Raw genomic sequence first — 20,118 nt, forward strand, 5'->3', positions numbered from 1 at the left:
CACTTTTTCTTGAAGTATAGTCCACTACGGTTAATGTAGTTTACTTGGAAAAAAAACCTTTTTTGTTTCGAGTAGAATTTTTTTTTCTGGCTGACCTCGGATCCCCTTTCAAAGAAGATGCTACGTCACTGGAATTAGTAATTTTTTCAACAATTCCAGTGCCAGAATTCTATTACAAAAATCTATATATCAGTCTAAATCAGTTGAATATGCCTTAGCAAGCATGCATGGGCACATATCAGTGGCGGATATGGGAATCTTGAACAAGGAAGGGGGACGGTATATGGTTGGAGACCAAGGGGAGGGGGAGCTCCTAGGCTTTATAAAAAAAAAGTTTTCAACTTAATTCAGCTAATCTTAAGCAATGTCCTACAAAGTAAACCAATAAATTTATTAATCTTATGTATAGTTTGGTCACTCAAGATGGAAGGACGGGATTCCTGCCCCCAACCCCAAACCCACCGTTGCAAGTTTGTTATACTGTGTGTTAACACTTTTAAAAATAGAAAGGAGAGGCAGAGACTGATAAAAAGCATATGACAATGTTCTTAATAAGATAAGAAGTTTAAGACTTCTATTTGATAAAAAACAAACAAACAAAAAAAAAAAAAAAACAACAAAAAAAAAAAAACAATTCAATAAGAAAACAAAAAAAAAATGCTGCTCGACTCTTAATATTTGATTTATTTAATTATCAGATTAAAGTAAACGCCATTGAAATTAATTCACAGTCGCAGTGTGAAGGCCTTGCGCTGCACTTTTCAAGATTGTCAATCATTTGTCGCTTTACGTTTTCATTTAATTAAATATGCCATTTCCAAATCGCCGAGAATTTCTTCAACGACTGTTTTCTTTCCCGCCATTTTTAGTGCCTGCGGAACGCGGAAAATACGTTATGCGCATATAAAGGCCGAGGATACCCGTGTTCGCATAACGTAATAGTGAATCGACATAATGTAGAAGAGTGCGCACAGTATAACATGAGCTTTCCACAGCAGATCAATATGAATTAGCCTAAGATACACGTATGCTGACAAGAGGCTGAGCATTTTTGACACAATGTAAAGACACAATGACATAACGTAATAACGATTTGTTAAACAGTAAGGGCAAATTCACATCATGGAATTGATTCACGTCCTCATGTAGCATATTGATGACATAATGTAGTAAAAGAATTGACCACATGTGACAATTTTTTGACATCATGTAATGAAATTCTGACATCGTATTATAGCGACTTGATATCAAATTAAGATAAATTCACATCAGGTAATGAACTACTCAGACCAAATAGTAGAGAGTGCACGCAATGTAATACTGAGTTGAAATTATATAAATGTATCTTAACACCACGTAAAAATCTTTTGACATAATGTCACAAAGAGCTGATATAATGCAGTGAAAGTTTGACGCAATATAATTGAAGTGTTAGTAAATGTCATAGAGGAGTTAACATAATGAAAAAGAAAGTTGTCGCAATGTAATAGTAGTGTGTGTAAATGTCATAAAGAGTTGACCTAATGTAAAGGAAAGTTGAGATAATGCAATAGTAGTGCTAATAAACGTCACAAAGAGATGACATAATGTAATGGAAGGTTTAGACAATGCAATAGTAGTGTGGGTTAATGTCATAAAGAGTTGACATAATGTAATGGAAGGTTGACACAATGCAATAGTAGTGTGGGTTAATGTCATAAAGAGTTGATATAATATAATGGAAAGTTGACACAATGCAATACCAGTGTGAGTAAATGTCATAAAGAGTTAACATAATGTAATGGAAGGTTGACGCAATGCAATCGCAGTGTTCTGCTATAAGGCAGTGACGGCGTTCCATAGCGCTGTGGTTAGAGAGTATGCTCTAGAGTCGCGAAGTAATTAAATAAGTCAAACCTTACGTCTCTGGCTTGAATCCCACTGTCAGACGTGGCTCCGGTCCTTCGGATGAGACCATATAAACCTAGGTTCAGTGTCGCAGTAGGTACTGTAACGAAAAAGATTCATTACTTCTCAATGTCCCTTAGTGCCGAATATAGGTCAAAATCTGTAGTTCTCCATCGGCAATTGGTGGCATCTGCACCTGATTGAAAAATTTTCTAAAGGGAAGTTAAACAACATATAATCAATCAATCAATCTGTGCGTACATTTCCTATGTCTCCTTGTGGTATATTTATATAAGAAAAATAAAACAAAAAGTAGTAGAAAAAGACGACGTAAAAATGAATAATCAAAGCCTAACACAGGCAAATACATAAGACAAGCTATTGAAATTTACTTCTCAAGAACGTATGAAACAGCAGTGCTACGATTTCATATTTAGATGCATTTTATTTAGTTCAAATCCTAATTTTCAATGGTAAAGAGTGGCCAAAAACATTGTACACAAAAAAGATAAGAATAATCATAATGGCTGATACTAGGACTGTAGCCCCACAGTGGTGTCTTAAAGGTGAAGACGATTAGTAAAAGTAATGCGTCCGCCATTTTCGTTCGAAGAGTCGCAATACCTGCAGACCCCTTTTTAAAGGGCAGGACCTATTCTCTATTCAGTGTAATCAGTCGACACGGGCGTATGCTGAACAGCAATCGGTAGCGACAATAATAACGTAATACCTTGTCTAAGCAGGAAAGTAAGATACCAAAGAAAGTTACATGTACATTATAGTTGTACATGTCAGTGCAGTATAGAAACAAACACAGATATGCGTAACTGCAATCAAATGTAAACAAAAATAATGCAAGATAAACAGCACGAATACTGGTCGCCATTCCACGCCGATACCCGTGACAATAAAGCAATCGGGTGTGAAGAATCTGGAGAAAGATGATGTATCGTATATTATGATATCAAAAATGACTCATGCCTATTTACGAGTCGTGCTCAGCTTTAATTGTTTGTTTAGAAATGGGCTAGTGGGTATAATGATTGCTGTGATTTTGTAATTGAATGAACATGTGGAATGTATGCACTTTCCTTAATAATGTTTGCCAAAAATATATATTTATACTTCAGGTCTCTGCAAGAAGTTACTGTCCGGCATCGTTGGATACAGTTAGTGTCGTTTCAGCATGTCCGATGAACGAAATTGAATTTCAATTGAGAATAGACGTAAAAGCATGTCACCGTAAAAAACATGACTGTGAAAAGAAGCTGGTGTACCACTGCCTCCTTAGCACAAATCTTACACATTTTGTAGAGGACTGTGCGCCTGACAAACTAATTTCAGGTACTTTTTATCTAATCATAGCTTCTGAAAATGACGAAACAATTAATTTTCACGTTAAAAATAATCTGTTTGAAATTTTTTTCTAATTTGTATTTTTTACGTCTCTACGCCTGACATTATTCATTCTTGAAAGTGTGTTAATGATACAATTTGATGCAGTTAACAAAATAGGGCCTGCATTTACCTGAGCATTATTTCCTAAATGACATGTTTACAAAAGTATTGCTTAAACTACATGTAATTGAAATAAACTTATACATTTTATTATCATTATGAATTTCTTTTAGTTTTTTTTTTCACTTTACATAAGATTTTAAACTACTGTCCTTTTCCATGTATACAAAAGAAGCTGGCAATTGAAACAAATCTTAGTTTTAACGCTTGAACTCGCATGTTTAAACAAAACATTTGTGGACTAACGTCACCAAATAAACACTGCTTAAACTACATCATTAAATTTATTAATATACCATTACTGTCCAAAAATATAAACTATGAATCGTGAGTTTTCAGTTCACCTGAGTAATCTCAGGTGACCTATTGCTATCCCTTTTCGTTGTATGTCCTGCGTTAAAAAGTGATTGTTTTTACATCTCCTCTACAACGGCGGAATATCAACCAAATTTCAAAAACGTCTATGAAAAAAGGGAAACCAAATTTGTGAATTGCATAGTCCCTGTCCCCCTGCAGCTTGGGCCGTAGGGGTAGGGAAAACACTTCAATTAGTTCAATCTTCAAAAGTCTTTTTCTTTTCCCTGGAAATTAAGCAAGCAAACTGTTAACATCAATGTAACAAGCATTGAGTTCTATACCAAAATTGTGAAATTTGCGGCCCCAAGATTAGAAGCTCTAGTGCTACCCGGGCCTTTATAGATTAAACGAGGGTTGTTCGCAACGATCGTGGACTCCTGTCATATCTTTTCTTTATTTAACGGCATATGCTAACTTAATTTGGTAGAAATATTTTAACAATAAATCCGAATGATTTGTAAAAAAAATATGTAAATTATCATCATTTTCAATCTATCCAGAATTTAAAACTGTAAACATTGGTTCGCGGAGCAAGTCAAATTTAGTAATTGACAAACAACATACGAAATAAATATGACAATGTCTGTAGTCATATTCTTTGTAAAATGAAGCAAAAACGGGAAAAAATCCTAAACTCCGAAATTAAGGACTATTACATTGATTCATATTTCAAATCTTAGCTTATTATTTTGATTAGTTGAAAAGAAATCGATTTGGGAAGATAGGTAGTCCTCATTGAAAGCTACAAAAATGATGACGTACTGTGAGCGATGAGCTCACTAAATGATACCCCCCCCCCCCCCCCCTCTCATATGGTTACAACTGGTGAAAAAGTCCATGTTTTCCTGTGGCCGGGAAACCCAAAATATGTGTCGGATCAAAAAGTAAAATAGGAGGTGCACAATGGCAATATGTAATAAAGATTCTGTGATAGTTGCATCAAATTTCATTCAGTGGTATGAGAGGAGTTGCGGATAAGAGATGGGTACCCCAAAGCGTAACAGACGGACAGACGGACGGACAGCTAGACGGACAGACGTACAGACGGACGGAATTAACGATTACTATATACCCTCCCGCTTTTCAAGCGGGGGGTATAATGAAGACGGTGTTGAACGTAACAAAGCAGCAGATAAGGATGCAATTTTGTGTTATACTCGAGAAAAATCCTGATTAAACTCTGAAATGTTTATTCAAAATCATGTCACAATTTAGTCGTGCGTGTATTCATAAATGCTGCAGGCGGCATTTGAGTAACAGATCTAGAGTCTCTGTATCGGATGAGGACATTCTGTGAAGAAACGGTTTATTTAATAAAAATCTGATCAAAAACTTTAAAAACTTGGAACGTCATGGAATGACATAGCGCTTCCGAGTTGCTGATCCTGTAAAAACGCAGCTAAGTGGAATAGAAATAATTTTATTAAAACATTGACAAAGAAAATTATTCAATGAGAGTAATTGTTAGAAAAATGAATTTCAAGTGTCATAAAAAGGTTTTTAATGAGTGAGTATTGAACTTAACAGTTGAATTGTATAAGATAGTATTTGTAAGAAATTCTTGATGCTATGTTTTGACGTTACATCGCCATTGAGTATGCCCCGCGGGTACAAGACATGTTTATTCTAAAAGGGAGTAAATTGATTTCTATTCAATTTAATGAAATTAAACTTCACGCATCAACAAAACATTTGTTTTTAAATAGGATATTGAGCTTATTTTAAATTTATTGAAAGTAGTATAACGAAGGTTGACATCGTTTACGAACTTTTCGAACTACCCTCGTATAGTAAAAATCCATTATTTCTTCGAAGTATTTCTATGCTACTTATTATAAAACAAACTAACTACAAACATAATTCTGATGAGCAAGAGTGCCCCTTCGAAAATTGTGAAATTCGCGGCCCCAGGCTCAGATCTAGAGGTTCAGGTGTTAGGGTGGGGCTCTAATAATTATGTAATGAAAATCTATTAATTCTTTGAAGATCTTCTCTACTTCTGGGTATTATTTAAACAAACTAAATACATCCATGTCTTTTTATGAAGAGGAAGTGAAAGTCATTGGAAATTGTGAAATCATTGATATAAAACAAACTATATATAGTTACATGTATAATGAGCGAAAAGTGCCTCAAAAATTGCGAAATTAATGACCAAAGGATCAGGTGTTCTGGTGTTAGTGCTTGGCTCTATTGATATATTGTGAAAATGCTTTTATTTAAAATAACCTAAAAATCCAAGGAACTTTTGAAATCATAGCATTTAACCTCAAAATGCGGAGTTTATATAATATCTCAGTTGGCTAGCCCTGCTCCTTTTTTGTATTTTTTTAATGGATTTTTGAGCTCTAATACTGTTCCTTATCTCCATATATTTCATTTATTCTTTGAAAATGTTCTTCCCTGTTCCTGGATATTAAATTCACTAACAACATACAAAGTCATGATTAGAAAATGTGCCAATTCAAACATTGTGAATTTCACCGTCCTAGGGTCAGGCATTCTAGTGTTAGGGCGGGACTCTTGTGATTATATCTTAGTCAAAATGCGTTAATTCTTTGAAAATCTTCTTGTCTGTGTCTGGGTATTTAACAAACTAACTATATTTATGATAAAGACGGTTGCCTTGATGAAATGTGCGAAATTCACGCCCCAGGGCCAGGGGTGTAGTGTTGGATGTATATCGTGAAAATGCTTTGATTCTTTTTTTGAAAATCTTCTTTATTTCTGGGCATCAAACAAACTAATTACATTCAAAGTTATGATAAGGATGAGTGTCTCCTTAAAATTATGAAAATCTTGGGCCCAGGGTCAGGTGTCCAGATGTTAGGGCGGGACACTATTGATTATATAGTTAAATGCATTTACGCTTTGAAAATCTTCTGCTCTGTTCCCGAGTATGAGATAAACTAACTACATGTATATATAGTAACGATAAGAAGAATTCCTCTTTGAAAATTGTGAATTTCTCGGCCGTATAAAAGGGGTTCTGATGTTATAACGGGGCTGTATTGATTGTTAGTGAAAATGTATAAATTGTTTCAAAATCTTATCCACCCCTGGTTTTAAAAAATAGTAATGTTGTTTGGACGAAGAATGGTGCATATCTTCAAAGAAATGTTGGACGCCATGAAATTCAACGGAGACAGCACCCTATGATTATTATAATGTTATTTCATTTGTAACTATGACAACTATTTCATAAATTATCAACAAACCAATATAATACTTGCAACTTTCCTTGATTTTATCTTGTTTTGGATTTCCTATAAATGATTTTTTGTAAGCTAGCTCTGACAGCATAGTATTAATTGTATCCTTTTAGTTCTCCATTCACTGAAACTCCTTGAATAAATGACAGACATTAAATCGTCTTACACCACTACAAATAGTATATTTTAAAGTTTGATATTTTGTTCTCCGCCTTCGCAAAGGCAAGTGGACATTAAATATCATTCGTCTGACAGTCTTTGGCACAGCTTTTGAAAGAGAAGATATATGGCTTTTCTTTCACAATTACATAATTACTGTTCAGGAGACCTTTTCCACATATTCTGTGATTTTTGACCTCCTCATCCTACTTAAAAATACATTTTAACATTAATTTCAAATGGTCATAACTTAAGAAAGGGAAAAATATTATCCGTGACCATGTCTTTTTAATTAAAAATACTATATTTGTTCACATTTACTTTTAGTTTGAAATTTGTCCTACTTTTCAAAACATATTATCTTTGCTCAAAACATACCTTATAGGGGGCACGGGGGACGCGGCAAAAATAATTTTGCAGAAATGTGGCATGTGACTTGCCCCCCCCCCCCCCTTCCTCCTAAAAAAATGCTTGCCCCCCCCCCCCCCCATTAGGTATTGCTTCAGACGCGCGTGCATTATAACGTTTGAACTGCAATGATTAACAATAAACATAATTCAGGGAATTTTTTTTCTTGTATTAAACAATTAAAAAACTAATTATTGTAATAATGAGCGACCTATGTACATTTCCTCCCTTATGATGTAACCTCGTGGAAAGGCTTCTACCATAAATGTAACAGATATGAATGAAAGTAAACTGCATCTTTTTAATTTAATTTTTCCACTTTTTTCACTTTCATTTCACTTTTAATCAAAATTTTTATGTTTTTTTTTTTCATTCGATTGTCGTAGTGGGGCTTAGATTTTACTATGATAATACAATGTAATCAATACGACCACAATGTAAGGACTGCTTAGCTTATGTGAAATAAAATCAAAGATTTTGTTTTCTTAATACAGAATTCTGTGCAGAATTTAATGTGAAGGGTGCTGTAGTACAAAGGCAAAGAAGCGCTAGTTGCAGGAATTTATCAAAACCTTGCCTAAAGCCGTATCATTCATCTAATATGTCTCTTGGTAAGTAAATTGATATTTTGACAATTTTCTTCTAACCATTTTTAGTCCAACTCACAAAAGTCGAGAAAAACTTGTATACTCCTTCATGTCTTCGCACTACAAATGGTTCGTACACGTTTCTACAAAATTGCATAAAAGAGTTAACATTTCTACTGACCCTTCAAACTTTTCCTGATCGGGATACATGTAAAAGGGATAAAAATTCTGAGACTATACAGTGTAAATGATGTCATACAAATAAGTTTCGAAAAAGGCCAATCATCATTTGACTTAAAGATAGATCGATTATTGTTTTGACCTATTTTTTTAAAACGTAGAGCGCATGCTTTTGCGTATCAAATCAACAGATAGACATATAGACTCTTTGAACGTGATAAGGGTATATTGCAGTATAAGTAAGGAAAGTTGATGATTGAAAAATAAAAGTCATCTTAAGTTTATCTTTCTCTAAGAGATTACTAGTATTACTAGTATTCAAATATGTTATAGGTGGGTCATACTCTTTTGTTTAATTTATTTCATGCTCACTGGGATATATCAACTCGACATACTGTATAAATGGAAGCAACAATTGTTAATTGATTATAAGTCTTTGATATTGTTTATTATGTTCCCCAAACGAAGTTGGGGAACATATTGTTTTTACTCTGTTTCTTATTATGTTCCCCAAACGAAGTTGGGGAACATATTGTTTTTACTCTGTTTCTTATTATGTTCCCCAAACGGAGTTTGGGAACATATTGTTTTTACTCTGTTTCTTATTAGGGTCTTCCGTCTTCAGCGGAAGACCCTTCTATTATTCTTATGTTTCTTTTTCACTTTTCTTATTAGGGTCTTCCGTCTCCAACGGAAGACCCTTCTATTATTCTATTGTTTCTTTTTCACTTTTATTATTATTATTCTTTTTTTTTTCTTTACAATTTTTGTGCAAAAGATTTCTCGGAGGTGGCTCGACCGATTTTCTTGAAATTTTCGGAGAAGATGTATCTTTATCTAAACCTTATACGTTTTTTTCATTTTTTTGAAATTCACTTCCGGTCGGAAGTTATCGCCCTTTGATCGAAATATTGATGACCTCCATGTCTGTGATGGAACTCAATAACGACTCAAGCTAGAAAGCTGATTTTTTCAGGGATGATAGAGGACATGTTGCCATATTGCAACATACTCAGGAAATTTTCCGGAAGTGCCTAGTATGGAAGCTCGGTAGGGGTCAAAATTTAGGACACGAATCATGAGTGATTTTTTGAGACGTTTTGCATTATATCTTTTAAAGTATCATTATTTTGTCAAAACATATTGAACAGAATTTGTGCGGAATGACAAGATCTTTAATATGATATCAAGAAGAAAGTGCTGACTCATCACATTAAGGGCCGAGAGGGGCCGAAAGTCTTTTTTCGATAACTCTTTAGCAGTCAATATTTTGTTATACATTGCTGAAGCAAAAATGTTTATCTTAACAATCTACAACTATATATTATGATTTGAATGTCGTATGGTGCATAATAAGGGGCCATAAGGGGCCAGAATGCTAAATCTTTGACGCTTTATATCACAAAAGAGGGAAATATTTTATTAAGTATTATTGAACAAAAGATGTTCAAAATAATGATCTGAACAATATGCAACCTTCAATTTTTCGTTATACGTCCCCTTTAAGGAGTTGAAGGTTTGGCCCCTAAATATTTCTTTTGCAAATAACTCGAAAACGAAAGAGAATCTCTGAATAGTTGTTGAACAAAAAGTGTTCAAAATCCTAAGAGCTTTAAGATGAGATCAAGAAAAAGGGGCTGGGCACTCAAATTAAGGGCAGAGAGGGGCCAAAAGTCTTTTTTCGGTAACTCTTTAACAGTCAATATTTTGTTATACATTACTGAAGCAAAAATGTTTATCTGAACAATCTACAGCTGTATATTATGATTTGAATGTCGTATGGTGCTTAATAAGGGGCCATAAGGGGCCAGAATGCTAAATCTTTGACCCTTTATATCACAAAAGAGGGAAATATTTTGTTAAGTAATATTGAGCAAAAGATGTTCAAAATAATGATCTGAACAATATGCAACCTTTAATTTTTCGCTATACGTCCCCTTTAAGGAGTTGAAGGGTTGGCCCCTAAATATTTCTTTTGCAAATAACTCGAAAACTAAAGAGAATCTCTGAATAGTTGTTGAACAAAAAGTGTTCAAAATCCTGAGAGCTTTAAGATGAGATCAAGAAAAAGGGGCTGGGCACTCAAATTAAGGGCAGAGAGGGGCCAAAAGTCTTTTTTCGATAACCCTTTAACAGTCAATATTTTGTTATACATTACTGAAGCAAAAATGTTTATCTCAACAATCCACAGCTGTATATTATGATTTGAATGTCGTATGGTGCTTAATAAGGGGCCATAAGGGGCCAGAATGCTAAATCTTTGACCCTTTATATCACAAAAGAGGGAAATATTTTGTTAAGTAATATTGAGCAAAAGATGTTCAAAATAATGATCTGAACAATATGCAACCTTTAATTTTTCGCTATACGTCCCCTTTAAGGAGTTGAAGGGTTGGCCCCTAAATATTTCTTTTGCAAATAACTCGAAAACGAAAGAGAATCTCTGAATAGTTGTTGAACAAAAAGTGTTCAAAATCCTGAGAGCTTTAAGTTGAGATCAAGAAAAAGGGGCTGGGCACTCAGATTAAGGGCAGAGAGGGGCCAAAAGTCTTTTTTCGATAACTCTTTAACAGTCAATATTTTGTTATACATTACTGAAGCAAAAATGTTTATCTCAACAATATACAGCTATATATTATTATTTGAATGTCATATGGTGCACAATAAGGGGCCATAAGGGGCCAGAATACTAAATCTTTGACGTTTTATATCTCAAAAGTGGGAAGTATTTTGATAAGAAATATTGAACAAAAGATGTTTAAAATAATCTTCTAAACAATATGCAACCTTCAATTTTTCGCTATACGTCCCCTTTAAGGAGTTGAAGGGTTGGCCCCTTAATATTTCTTTTTCAAATAACTCGAAAACGAAAGAGAATCTCTGAATAGTTGTTGAGAAAAGTGTTCAAAATCCCGAGAGCTTTAAGATGATATGAAGAAAAAGGGGTTGATCCCTAATATTAGGGGCCGTGAGGGGCCAAAAGTCGAATTTTAAAGTCTTTATGTTCAATGTCTTTCTACAGAGAATGAAGGCAAAATTGTTCTTCTTCACAATCTTTATCATTATTTTAGAATGAAATTCTCGATCAAAGTCTTATCTCATCTTGTCAAGAATCGGACGGAAGACCCACTCGTTGCTCGCAACGAGATCGTATCTAGTTATTATTATTATTCTTTTTTTCTGCACAAATTTTGTGCAGAAGATTTCTCAGAGATGGTTGGATGGATTTGCTTCAAATTTTCAGAGATGTTGTAGGATAATCTGAAGTTTATACCGGCTGAAGGATTTTGTGAAAATCACTTCCGGTCTAGAGTTATCGCCCTTTTATCAAAATTCAGAGGACCTCCTTGTCCGTTCATTTTCTCGAAAACGGCTTGAGCTAGAGCGCTGAAATTTTCAGTGATGATAGAGGACATGTCCCCATGTTACTGGGAGTTTGGATAGTTTCCGGAAGTATCTAGTATGGAAGCTCGGTAGGGGTCAAAATTTAGGACACGAATCACGAGTGATTTTTGGAGACATTTTGCATCATATCTTTTAAAGTATAAATATTTTGTAAGAACATACTGAACATCATTTGTGCAGAACAACGAGATCTTTCAAATGATATCAAGAAAAAAACGCTGACTCATCACATTAGGGGCAGAAAGGGGCCAAAAGTCTTTAATCAATAACTCTTTATCAGTTAATATTTTGTAATATAATACTGAAGCAAAAATGTTTATCTCAACAATCTACAGCTATATATTATAATTTTTATGACGTATGGTACATAATTAGGGGCCACAAGGGGCCAGAAGGCTAAATCTTTGACGCTTTATATCTCAAGAGTGAGAAATATTTTGATAAGTAATATTGAACAAAAGATGTTCAAAATGATGTTCTGAACAATATGCAACCTTTCATTTTTCGCTAAACGTCCCCATTAGGGAGTTGAAGGGTTGGCCCCTAAATATTTCTTTTGCGTATAACTCGAAATGAAAAAGAATCTCTGAATAGTTGTTGAACAAAAAGTGCTCAAAATCCTAAGAGCTTTAAGATGAAATCCAGAAAAAGGGGCTGGACACACAAATAAGGGGCCAAGAGGGGCTAAAAGTCTTTTTTCGATAACTCTTTAACAGTCAATAATTTGTAATACATTACTGAAGTAAAAATGTTTATCTCAACAATCTACAACTGTATATTATGATTTTTGTGTCGTATATTACATAATTAGGGGCCACAAGGGGCCAGAAGGCTAAATCTTTGACGCTTTGTATCTCAAAAGTGAGAAATATTTTGATAAGTAATATTGAACAAAAGATGTTCAAAATGATGTTCTGAACAATATGCAACCTTTCATTTTTCGCTAAACGTCCCCATTAGGGAGTTGAAGGGTTGGCCCCTAAATATTTCTTTTGCGTATAACTCGAAAACGAAAAAGAATCTCTGAATAGTTGTTGAACAAAAAGTGCTCAAAATCCTAAGAGCTTTAAGACGAAATCCAGAAAAAGGGGCTGGACACACAAATTAGGGGCCAAGAGGGGCTAAAAGTCTTTTTTCGATAACTCTTTAACAGTCAATAATTTGTAATACATTACTGAAGTAAAAATGTTTATCTCAACAATCTACAACAGTATATAATGATTTTAAAGTCGTACATTACATAATTAGGGGCCATAAGGGGCCAGAAGGCTAAATCTTTGACGCTTTGTATCTCAAAAGTGAGAAATATTTTGATAAGTAATATTGAACAAAAGATGTTCAAAATGATGTTCTGAACAATATGCAACCTTTCATTTTTCGCTAAACGTCCCCATTAGGGAGTTGAAGGGTTGGCCCCTAAATATTTCTTTTGCGAATAACTCGAAAACGAAAAAGGATCTCTGAATAGTTGTTGAACAAAAAGTGCTCAAAATCCTAAGAGCTTTAAGATGAAATCCAGAAAAAGGGGCTGGACACACAAATTAGGGGCCAAGAGGGGCTAAAAGTCTTTTTTCGATAACTCTTTAACAGTCAATAATTTGTAATACATTACTGAAGTAAAAATGTTTATCTCAACAATCTACAACAGTATATAATGATTTTAAAGTCGTACATTATATAATTAGGGGCCACAAGGGGCCAGAAGGCAAAATCTTTGACGCTTTGTATCTCAAAAGTGAGAAATATTTTGATAAGTGATATTGAACAAAAGATGTTCAAAATGATGTTCTGAACAATATGCAACCTTTCATTTTTCGCTAAACGTCCCCATTAGGGAGTTGAAGGGTTGGCCCCTAAATATTTCTTTTGCGAATAACTCGAAAACGAAAAAGAATCTCTGAATAGTTGTTGAACAAAAAGTGCTCAAAATCCTAAGAGCTTTAAGACGAAATCCAGAAAAAGGGGCTTGACACACAAATTAGGGGCCAAGAGGGGCTAAAAGTCTTTTTTCGATAACTCTTTAACAGTCAATAATTTGTAGGGATGTCAACGAATAGTCGACTATTCGACTGTCAGTCGAAAGGACCGACTATCGAATAATGCGACCGACTATCGACTAAATAAAATACGATAAAAAAGAGCGATAACTCTTGATTACAAATTTATCTGTTTATGAAAAAATTGTTGACAAAATTATTTTTCTGAACAAAAACTGTTGATTTTTCATTATCAATGTATAAATGCATATTAATTTAATGCTCTTCTATAATCTGATAATTGTCAATAACTATTGTTTTTCTGATAAATTATGAATCACTGTGTTGGGTTTTGTTTCTAAAATTATAATGAAAACACAGTTATGTAGACATTACACTCCATGAATCCAAAATATTGTTATTTTAGTAATGTTCAAAGGTTCACATACGGTAGCCGAGACACGTTTTGATAATTTGATAATTACTTTGATAAAAACACGCATACTTTGTAGTGTTGTAAGCTAGGGCATTTAACTGTTTTAAAGTTACGGTAATCGCGGTATTAACAATGTCATACGGGCACCTGAGGTGTAGATGCTGTGTTTATATGAGTTTAAAAAATATTTGCTGGTAGTTTTTGATGCATATTAAAAACTAAATAAATATAATTTCATGTAAACATAATAGCTACAAGTCAAGTGCCTGTGAATATCTGTTAAAAGCATACGTAATGCATACACCAAAGAAGGATAAATATGCAAACAAAAGTAAAACGGAAATCAAGATTTTATTATGAAAAAAATGTTCCGAATAGTCGACTATCGTTCGAATAATGTAATCGAATGTTCGACTAAGGAAAATATATATTTTGACATCCCTAATAATTTGTAATACATTACTGAAGTAAAAATGTTTATCTCAACAATCTACAACAGTATATTATGATTTTAAAGTCGTATATTACATAATTAGGGGCCACAAGGGGCCAGAAGACAAAATCTTTGACGCTTTGTATCTCAAAAGTGAGAAATATTTTGATAAGTAATATTGAACAAAAGATGTTCAAAATGATGTTCTGAACAATATGCAACCTTTCATTTTTCGCTAAACGTCCCCATTAGGGAGTTGAAGGGTTGGCCCCTAAATATTTTCTTTTCCGAATAACTCGAAAACGAAAAAGAATCTCTGAATAGTTGTTGAACGAAAAGTGTTCAAAATCCTGAGAGCTTTTAAATGTTATGAAGATAAAAGGACTGATCCCTAATGTTAGGGGCCGTGAGGGGCCAAAAGTCGATTTTAGAAGTCTTTTTTGTTCAATGTCATTTTACAGAATATGGAAGATCATTACTTAAGAATGAAAATCTCAATCAAAATCTCATCTCATTTCATCAAGAATCGAACGGAAGACCCACTCGTTGCTCGCAACGAGATCTCATCTAGTTATTATTATTATTCTTTTTTCTTCTTATTTCTTCTCCGGTACTTTTTTGTCCGGAAGTGTTCTCAGAAACTGTTCACCAGACTAAGTTAAAACCTTTTTAGGGTTAGTAGGCATGTTGTGTAGATGTGCCGAACGAAGGTCATTTTGCGCGCATTCGCATGCACATGCGGGCGCGTGCAATGAGTAAAATGACTGATATATTTAATATGGTTGTAACTTTTATATTTTTTGATAAAAAGATTTGAAACTCATTATATAAAGATATATAAGTTGTGTAGATAAGATGACATGATCAAATTTTCATGATCTCACGCGCATGCACGTGCGCTTTGCTCTGATTGGCTGAAACAGAAATCTCAATATCTTTTTTGTTTTATGATGAAATGCTTTGAAATTTATAACATAGACATGCATTAGGATGTACTACAATATGATATAAAAATTTTTTCATGATATCACGCGCATGCGCGTGCGTTGCAATCTGAATGGCTGAAACTTTAAATGAGTATAACTCCCTTGGTTTTCAACCAAACAGCATGGGATTTAAAACATAGATAGACATAAAGGACTCCTACAGGATGGTATGGTCACCATTTACATGCATGCACGTGTGTGCATGTGCGCTTTGCTCTGATTGGCTGAAACAAAAATCTCAATATCTTTTCTGTTTATTTACAAAATGCTTTGAAATTTAAAACATAAGCATACTTTAAGATGTCCTACAATATGATATATAATAATTATCATGAAAGTACGCGCATGCACGTGCGCTGCAATCTGATTATCTTAAACTTTAAATGGCTATAACTCCCTTGTTTTGCAACCAAACAGGATGGGATTAAGAACATAGACAGACATAATGGACTCCTACAGGAAGGTATGGTCATCATGCACGTGCGTGCACGTGCAAATGAGTGAAATAGTGTAGACAAGATGATATCGTCATTACGCTCATGCAATCACATGCGCACGCCTGCATTGCTTAAATTTGAAATACTTGGTATACTTTTGGGAAAACGTTGTTTACGTCTTAAATGCATAGATTTTGCCTTCTTTAATGAAACTTACAGGGAATATGGCACGAGAAGGGAGTTGGGGAGCGTTTGGGGAACATCTGTAACGGTTCCCGTTACAATTAGCACTAGTTATTATTTTTCTTCTTCCTGGGCACTTATTTGTCCGCGAATGATCTTGTAAACTGTTCATCTGATGTAGGTAAAATCTTTTTAGGGTAAGTACACATGTTATGTAGATTTGCGGAATCAAGGTCATTTTGAGCGCACGTGCTTGCAAGAGCACGCACGTGCAACACGTTAAATGACCAATATAATTGATATAGCCGTAACTTTTTCTATTTTCTGATAAAATGTGTTGAAACTCAGAATATAAGAATATATTAGTATTATAGACAAGAGGACATGGTCAAATTATCATCAACTCACGCGCATGCACGTGCGCTTCGCTCTGATTGGCTGAAACAAAAATCTCAATATCTTATTCGTTTTTTGACGAAATACTTTGAAATTCAAAACATAGTCATGGATTAAGATATCCTACGATATGGTTTAAAATAATTTTCATGAAATCACGCGCATGGACGCGCTGCAATATGATTGGCTTAAACTTTAAATGGCTATAACTCCCTTGGTTTTCAGCCAAACAGGATGGAATTTAGAACATAGATAGTCTAAATGGACCCTTACAAGAGGATATGGTCATCATGCACATGCATGCACGTGCGTGCACGTGCAATACGTATAATTACAAACGCACTTGATTTAGCGTATTTTCGAATACTTTTTGATTAAATGCCTTGATATTAAGTACATTAAAATAAATTAATAGTGTAGATACAATGATATGGTCATTCCGCATATGCATGCAAGTGTGCAAAAATTTGCTATATACTTGGTATACTTTAGGAAAAACGTTGTTTAAGTTTAAGAGGCATAGAGTTTAGTTTATTTGATGAAGCTTAGAGGAAATGAGGCACAAAAATGAAGTTGGGGAGCGTTTGGGGAACATCTGTAACGGTTCCCGTTACAATTAGCACTAGTTATTATTATTTTTATGTCGCCCCGAACGAAGTCGGGGACGACATATTGATATTGTACGCATGTTTTTTTTATCCAGGCTGTTTCTCGGAGATGGCTGGGACATTCTTCCTGAAACTTTCCTCAAAGGACGATCACTGGTTGTAGTTGTGCAGTGAGGTCGTTCAGTTCCAATATGTCTACCGTTGCCATGGAAACCTGTAAGAAGCGACAAATTTTGTCCGAGAGTGTTCTCTCTGGTCCCTTAAACGTTCGTCATAAAACTTTTCTTATTTTAATGATTAGTATCTGTAGTTCTGCAACTCGTATTTAAAATTTTCATATAATCGATTATTGCCATGGAAACCAGGTGAAAGTTCAAATTCTTTTATTTCGATTTCCTCAATAACTACTCAGACAATTGTTTTGAAACTGTCAATGTTTATTCCTTGCAATGTGTCAAAGTGATTTCTACTTTCAAAATAATTGTAATGAGTCGCTCACGGTTGCCATAGAAACGAAACAGAAACAAAGATTCAGATGTACACATGTGTTCTCCAAGGTCTAGGTCAAAGGGTCAAAGTTCGTCGTATCCAATAAAAGTTCTTTTCACAAGGATTACATATTTGAAATACGAAAGCCCTAGTACTTACCGTTCAAACGTTATGGCTATTTACTATGTTCAAGACGACCCCCCCCCCCCCTTTTTTTTTTTTTTTGAAGCACACAGCCAAGTAGAATACACAGATATAACATATACAATTTACAAGTAACTTTTTAAAATTTTCATTCATAAAATTCAGTTCCCGTCATGTGATATTTTGCCATCATTCATTCTCCTTCTGTTTTGTCTCTTGAATTTATAAATATTTTATTTTATCTATATAAAAAAAAATAACGATTGTCAGCTGCATTTATTATCATTTCGCGTTTTCTTGTATATCTATCACTTATATATTATTCATTTCATTAGATAGTGCAAGTATAAATTAAAAAATTGGTACGTCATTTCCATAGTTTTTATTCATTCAAAAATCCTTTGATCCGCTCCTGATGGTTCGCAAAGCCTTGATCACCACTGTATACAAAACATTCATCTCGCCGAAAATGTTCATGATTCCGCTAAACTGAGAAAGTTTACACATGATTTATCATCTCATAACACACATCAGCTCTCTGCAATGCAGAAATGCTCGAATTGATGGTGGCATGTCAGATTCCAGGGGCGGATCCAGCAATTTTTGAAAGGGGGGGTTCCAGGGTTGTGTCACTTTAACCCCCCCCCCTTTACACACTCTCAGGCAAAGATTCACACTCACACATGTACGGAAAAATATAAGATTGTGGAAAATTATATCTTTGTTGTACGTCCTTTTTTCTTTGAAAAAGTACCCCCAGTCTGTATAAAATAAAATCAACACATTTAAAAAAACTTCTGAAGCCTTATAATTGAATGGATATGCAGAATTTCCGAAGAATAGAATGAATTTTCTTAAAGAATTTGAAGATCCTTTTTGGGTTGGGTATAAAACAATGAATTAAATTTTAGTTCCTTCATAAGATTTGGTTATAAAAATGGCACCTTCTTGTATATAGGCAACACAGTCATATTAAGATTGCGGGAATCTAATATCAAATTTAAACTCGCATGTTCCATATCATATATAAGATATATAAAAATAAGTAGAATATTTTCTACCATTCACTCATAAAAAGTAATAGTGAAGGTGAGTGGAAAAACTAAAGTTGTGACAATCTATCTATTCAATACATATATAAGTTAGACGTACAAATACTTTTTCTCGGGAAACGTTTTATCCCCCTTCTTTCTCTCTCTTTCTCCACTTGACAAAAAATAAAGGGGGGGTTCCAACCCCCGGAACCCCCCCTCTGGATCCGCCAATGGATTCGTTTTTCGGTAGAACCTCTAAAATGAAAGTGAAAGAGGGAAATTTCAGTGTTCTCACTGGCGTTACAATACACAAAATAATTCGGCTGATCTTCTTCATAAATTACATTTCCCAAGCTTTTATGATAGGAAAGATACTGCCAATTAACAAGTATGAGGCTCAGTTCAGTACAATTGCCAGATTTCTTTTATGCAAGTCTGCAAATTGAGGAACTTGTAATTTTCCTGCACTACTTTCTTCTCCTACCGATTCTAAAAATAATGAGTGGGATGTACCGAATTAAGGTCTTCCGTTTCCAATGGAAAGGACTGATACAACTCAATGGTTGTTCAAACTTAGCTAATGGACTTTTGTTTTAGTGATGAAAAAATGAAAGTCTTATCTAATACGGGGCGACATATGCTATTGCTTGCAATAGCAGACTTTCTAGTTCTTCTTCTTCTTCTTCTTCCTGGAACTTTTTTGTCCGGGAATGATCTTGTAAACTGTTCGTCCGATGTAGGTAAAACCTTTTTAGGGTTAGTAGACATGTTATGTAGATTTGCGGAATCAAGGTCATTTTGCCCGCACGTGCTTGCAAGAGCGTGCACGTGCAACACGTGGAATGACCAATATAATAGATATAGCCACAACTTTTCTTTTTTTAGATGAATTGCTTTGAAACCGATAATGTGAGGATATATTAGTAGTATATAGACATTACGAAATGGTGAAAATAGCAAGATCTCACGCGCATGCACGTGCACTTCGCTCTGATTGGCTGCAATTAAAGTCTCAATATCTTTCTTGTTTTTTGACGAAATCCTTTGAAATTTTGAACATAGCCATGCATTAAGATATCCTACAACATGAAATAAAGCAATTATCATGAAAACACGTGCATGCACGTGCGCTGCAATCTGATTGGCTGAAACTTTAAACAGCTATAACTCCCTTGGTTTTCAACCAAACAGGATGGGATTTGGAATATAGATAGATATAATGGACTTCTACAAGGAGGTATGGTCACCATGCACATGCATACTCGTGCGTGTACATGTGCTGC

General features: G+C 34.5%; 1 protein-coding gene across 1 annotated transcript in view; it reads left to right on the top strand.

Annotated features, from left to right (window-relative positions):
* Positions 1–3,022: 3,022 nt before the first annotated feature.
* LOC134272590 (uncharacterized) overlaps positions 3,023–20,118 on the top strand; it is a 36,278-nt gene continuing 19,182 nt past the window's right edge. The window contains exons 1-2 of the mRNA XM_062754809.1: positions 3,023–3,231; positions 8,036–8,152. Of these exons, the coding sequence (XP_062610793.1) occupies positions 3,081–3,231; positions 8,036–8,152 (268 nt within the window). The 5' untranslated portion in view covers positions 3,023–3,080. The remainder of the gene's footprint in view (positions 3,232–8,035; positions 8,153–20,118) is intronic.

The sequence above is a fragment of the Saccostrea cucullata genome, unplaced genomic scaffold (genome assembly GCF_032062105.1).
Source record: "Saccostrea cucullata isolate Sc308-1 unplaced genomic scaffold, CSIRO_AGI_Scuc_v1 ctg538, whole genome shotgun sequence".
NCBI classification, from domain to species: domain Eukaryota; kingdom Metazoa; phylum Mollusca; class Bivalvia; order Ostreida; family Ostreidae; genus Saccostrea; species Saccostrea cuccullata.